This window comes from Dasypus novemcinctus, chromosome 4, assembly GCF_030445035.2.
Source record: "Dasypus novemcinctus isolate mDasNov1 chromosome 4, mDasNov1.1.hap2, whole genome shotgun sequence".
NCBI classification, from domain to species: Eukaryota; Metazoa; Chordata; class Mammalia; order Cingulata; family Dasypodidae; genus Dasypus; species Dasypus novemcinctus.
Genome location: NC_080676.1, coordinates 150,231,994 through 150,237,928, shown reverse-complemented (window position 1 = coordinate 150,237,928; position 5,935 = coordinate 150,231,994). Strand labels below are relative to the sequence as shown.

General features: G+C 32.7%; 1 protein-coding gene across 1 annotated transcript; it reads right to left on the bottom strand.

Annotated features, from left to right (window-relative positions):
* Nucleotides 1–2,084: 2,084 nt before the first annotated feature.
* LOC101427947 (keratin-associated protein 20-2-like) lies at nucleotides 2,085–2,321 on the bottom strand. The gene has a single exon (XM_004468627.2). The coding sequence runs from the start codon at nucleotides 2,319–2,321 to the stop codon at nucleotides 2,085–2,087; it is 237 nt and encodes a 78-aa protein (XP_004468684.1).
* Between the last annotated feature and the right edge of the window lie 3,614 nt (nucleotides 2,322–5,935).

Below are 5,935 nucleotides of genomic sequence, written 5' to 3'. Positions count from 1 at the left end.
CAGGTAATTTAATCAAAAGCCCCTTAATTGAATTTAATGCAGTCAAAAGACCCCACACCCACATGAATGAATGAGTTTAAGAACATGGTATTTTTCTGGGATTTACAAAATTCAACCTGTCACAGGCTTACAGGCTCCAAATTTTCCTGTTTAAATAAACTTTTATTTTCATAATGGAATTGCTCTTCACCAACAATAAATGTATGAAATTTTGGAAATTAGAGATAGTGTGAAACTGAAAGAGGATGCAATACTTGTGCACTTTATTAAGGTATCTTGCACAAATGGTATGTATGCAGCACCACTCATCAAATTATTATTTATGATATATGAAGGTATTAATCGAGTTTCCCTCACTGTATATAAAAATGTAACCTTGCTCTATATCAGTAGTTTATTAGGCAATTTTAACTGCGCAATCCCATTATTTCTTCAATTGAAAAAGAAAAAGTTCTGTATAGTATGCTTTTTCTCCATCTATTAATTGGCATAAGAATGAAGGGTGACACACATTGGAGTCAAAAGTTTAGTACTTTCCACTGCTGCTGAATTCCTCTTTCCTTCTGAATTGACACCTGAAATGATCATATCCGTCATCTCTTAGAGAAATTGAAATGTTTGTGTATTGATATTCTGTAGAGATAGAAATGTTTGGACATATGAAGAGGCAACTTTTACACAGATCTTAAACTTCTAATAAAATATTGCTGGCAAATACCCTTAATTAGTATTAGGACTCGGTTTTGATGTTAGTTAATATACATTTACAATTTTCTAAGTAACTCCTTGCAGTACATTTTGATCTTAAAGAATAACGTCTGCAATGTCAGCACATTGATATTTCAAAAAGATTAAGACTTAATCAATCATTTGGGCAAAAATTTTCCATTTCTTGAAGGCCAAACTGACAGTTTTAAATGTAATTGATCCTTCAATTGACTGCTATTATAATTCTTTGTTTTAATTTTTTTCCTCTCATAGGTTTGGAGGACATTTGTATTCAATTAAAAATACATTTTTATATCTTCAAACTAGAAGTTGGAAATATAATATTTATTCCTGCCATTCTATGAAAGTCAGGATCTAATTTCTTAAGCTGGATGTACTTATTTTGTCTTGCGGTCATTACCTTGTTTAGAGAATATCAAGGGCAACCACAATGTGCAGACCCAGTTTGTGTCCTCAGTCAGATACGGGATGAGTCTTAAACACAGAAGGGTATGAAATGCAATATCCAAGTACAATCATATGAAAGCATATCTAAATATCTAATACAAGGGTAAAGGGAAAGATACAAAACAGAAGGACATAAAATATGATGATGGGAAATAGTATGATCTAAATTTTCAGTGCTACTATACAAAATACCAAAGATTTTCAGGTGTGATCAAGATAAAATTATATTTTCACAATTTAATAAATTAGAAGTACAAAATCAAAGGTTCCTAGGCCATCCATTCTCTGCAGAGTATACTATTCAATGGTGGATTGTGGTTATTCCACAACTCAAATTCTAGCTCCAATACATGACAATATTTCTCCTGAGGACTGAACTCCAACTTCTATCCAAATATCCTCTGCTTACAGATTTCTGTTAAATGTAGGAAAAGAAAAAACTAAAATAAAAAGATGGAAGGTTCTGGCATGAGGGAATTGGATAAAGACAATTATTAATAAAATTTTCAAATATTGTATGTGAGAGGATAAGACATAACACACTTGAATCTTCTTTCTGAAGAACAGATCATCATGACTGGCCTTTTAAGCCTCATTAGCCTTTTGGGAGAATAACTATGCCAAAGTTACACTTACCATCATTCACAAGCAAAAGGTAGTGAAATAAGCCAGAAAACCAATCATATATAAAAAGACTTTAAATTTATTGAAAGAATTACATAGATAGCAAAGGAAAATGTCTGCTGAATTTTTAAAAATATTCTTTATGAGAATTTAAATATATATAGGAATAGAAACAAGGAGATGATACTGTAATTCTTTCTTTGTAAACTAGGGTTTGATGGTTGCTCTTTGCAGGCACTGGATAAGATGACCTTCACAGGTGGAAAATGCAGTAGATCTGGGGCTCAATAGAATCCATATGGCCAGTATCCTCCATAGCAAGATGGGCGGTAGCAGCCATATCCATAACCACCATAGCCACGATAGCCACAGCCATAGCCACAGCCCAAGCCACCATAGCCATAGCCACAGCCTAGGCCACCATAGCCGTAGCCACAGCCCAGGCCGCCATAGCCATAGCCACAGCCCAGGCCACCATAGCCATAGCCCAGTCCTCCACAGTAGTTGCCGTAAAAGACCATGGTGTCAGGAGTTGAGGTTCAAGTGTGGGAGAGGGTGAGATTTCCCTGAATGTGAATATCACCAATTCTGCAGGACCTTTTATACTCCTCTGTGTAGGTGTAGTAAACCTCATACAATGTTGCCCTCATTTTAAATTATTTTTAACCCCAAACAATACCACGACAAAACTGTCATAAATCTCTTGAGTCATTGGACAATGTAAAGCCTTCATAGCTAAGTTTACTGTTTTACTGTGTCAAGATTTTCACAATCAAACATGTGCCTTGAATGACACATTCTTGACCTGGTTTTAAAGCTCTTGGTCACTGAAGTTTAAGTAAATTCCATGAAAGGACTCTATAATCAAGAGTCTTTGCCATCCACAAATGATTCTTTTATTTTGATAGTTGTTGTTTACTAATATCCTTAATTTCATCACCCCCATGTGGACTAGGGAATGCCTTCCTTTGTATTCTCAAATTTTCTTTGGAAGGTAACTACCATCATTAACATGCTGCTTATAGGTGGGGCAACTGAGAGCCAAAGATCTAAAGTCATAGGCTTATTATCACACATCGAAAGCTGCAGAGTTAAGATTTGAACCCAGAGAGCTGATTTCAGAACATTGGCTCTCATCTACCATGTTCTGTTGGCTCCCACGAAGGCATTTTACTATGCACGTAAACATGGAGGGTATTTGACTTTGTCATCCAACTCAGCTCCAAACTTAAATGCCATAATATTTGCCAGTTTTAACATGTTTTTCTAGTCTGAGATATTTTGTTAAGAATTCCCTATTTGTTCATGAAAATCTACTGATTTCCATGAAAATATATTTTGGCAGAATTACTTTTTACAACAAAGAAATGCCTGTCCTCCCCTTCTTGCAGAAAATAAACATAAAAATACATTCAAGTTTAAATGAAATTATTTAATGAAAATGATACCTCACAAATAAATTACATTTTATCCTGATCCTAGCACTGGATTCAGGACTTAAAATTTAAACCATTGGAATGTATTTAGCAGGTTTAAATGTGTGATAAAACAATTATTGGTGTAAGAGTAAACAAAAGTTTCATTTTTTCCAGTCCTGGTGACCCTGAATTTTAAATATTGACTTTCTATCAGGAGTCTTATGAAACTCAGTGATATCTTTTGTTTTGATTTTAGTAATAAACTATCAATGATGTAAAAATGAGGAGGTGATTTTATCCAGGAAAATATATGGTTTCAGGGCAAAAAGAATCTCAAGATTAATTTAGACTACCATGCAGTGTTGAAAGTCAACATAAAGAAGGTTAAATTATTAGTTGACTAAAGCAGGTCAGACAATCCATGGAAAATGCTTCTGCCATAAAGACTGGCTTTAGAAAGATAAAGACCTGGTTTTGTCGTGGTATTCTTGAAATAGAAACAATTGATTTTTATTAATTGCCTGCAATTGGTTCATTTGTGGCTAAAGAAAGAATATCACCTGTGATGTGAGTCTATGCCATAAATCCTGGAGGCAACAAGTTGCTCAGTTTTATCTTGCAAATCAGCTGTTGGGGGAGTGGGTGCCAAATACACTGTCTTCTCCCGGGAAACTGTGCAAATTGGAGTCACCTGCACTCCCACATGCCAAAACCATTGTATAAAGCACTATGGTGAATTTTTCCATTAAGTCGTCTGAGTCTATTTTAAACGTCCATGTGTGAAATTTTCCATGCCTTAATTTTTGCATTTTGAATCATGTTGTTTTATGTGTGTAAATATAACAAATATTTAGCTCTTCTTTTTTGTGCCCAATGGGAAATATTTCCCTTAGCAGATTCATTAAACGCACTCACATGCATTGATACAACCAATAAATATATTAATGATCTTTATGTTTTACCCAATTGTAAAATTGGTATTTGTGAAGGAAATGATTTAGTAATGGAAGATAGTAGCACAACATTGTGAACCTAATTAACAGGACTAAATTATGTATGATTAAAAGGGGAAATTTTAGATTGATATATGATAAGAGAATAAATTTAGTAATAAAAACAATAGGACTATACTACATAATGAACCATAATTTAAACCATGGACTATAGTTAATAGTACAATTATAAAAATGTGCTCTCAATTGTAACAAGTGTTTCACACCAATGCAAGGAGTTAAAAATAGGGTAAGATATGGAAATCCTGTATTTTATTCATGATTTTTCTATAAACCCATAACTTTTCTAATTAAGGGAAAAAAACACAACTAAAATGGTATTTGTATGGCAAATAGTTTTTTTTTTCTATTATCTACAATCGTACCTTAAATAGGTCTAATGCCCTTCTTTAAAATTTTATCTTTTACCAACATATATTCATCTTCTTAAACCTCCACTCTTGTCCATAAAAACTCAAATAACTTATTTTATATTATTTTCTTTTCTCTCTCCTCCTTGGCTTTTATTTCCATTATGCTATTTGTCACAGAATATAAGCGTGTTCTAATCTGGTAGTCACTTCTAATTTGGTTTTACTTACACAAACCTGCCTACACACATACACATGGCTATTACATCTCTCTCCCTCTCTCTCTCTCTCTCTCTTTACCTCTACCTCTACATTTGTATCTATATCTATATCTATATTTAAGCTATATATCTATCTATAATCTATATCCAATAACAGGCTGATATTTCCTTATTAATCCTTATTTGGAAGAAGATCAACACCTAATAGTTTGCTCAATATGGGCTTGTGAATGCAGAATTCTGTAACCTTTTGTATTTTGAAAATTGTTTCTAGGGCATCGGTACCTGAAGGACAGCTTGGCTAGATGTAAAGTTACTATATTCTTTCAGTAGGATCTTTCAAATGTTCCTCCCTATGTTTCTTTTTAAATGTTGCTTTAAAAAATCTTTTTTGTTTCAGCTAAATAATTTTCCCTTAATAAATTATTTGAGGTTTTTTGTCTGAAATCCTTGAGAAATTCTTAAATTTGAAATCAAATAATTTAAGAGTATATGTATTATAATTGATAATTCTAGATTTGTGTTCTCTGGCAAAGGTTGGTTGCTTTCCATGAATAATATCAGGTCTCTTTATTTTCTGGAAAATTTTTAGGTTATAGTTTTAAATATTTGTTTTGCTCCATTACTTATTTTAGTCAATTGCAAAAATGGTGTTTATACTGTACTGTTTGCATTTCTTCTTCAAGAGACTAATAACGAATGCTGTTCCTTCATTGCCTGCCATTCTTTCCCACTAAGTTCTGCCTAATATGTAATTAAACTTTTTATCTCATTTGCATTCCCTTTCTTGTTTAACCATACTTCTTTTTATAACACCAAATTTTTATTTTAGTTCATTCTTCTTAGTGTAATATTTTTATATCTTATTCATTTCATATGTCAAGTTTATTTTTTTATTCTCTGAATTGAATTACTTTTCATTTGTTTTTTAAATTTCTATTTCTTTTCTTAGTTTTAAAATTCTTAAATCAGAGTGATTTATCCTCCCAGGCTTGCCTTAATATAAATTAATCCAAGTTAAATGACATTTTAGTGTTTTCCTCTGCCCCAATATTCTTTTTACAAGAGACGTTTTCCTCAGTTAATGTATAATGAATTCATTTTCTTTTTTTCTTTTTTCTTTTGGTATCTCT

What these genes read in the sequence shown, in the direction of transcription:
- LOC101427947 (XM_004468627.2), bottom strand. Translation starts at nt 2,321, where the DNA reads ATGGTCTTTTACGGCAACTACTGTGGAGGACTGGGCTATGGCTATGGT.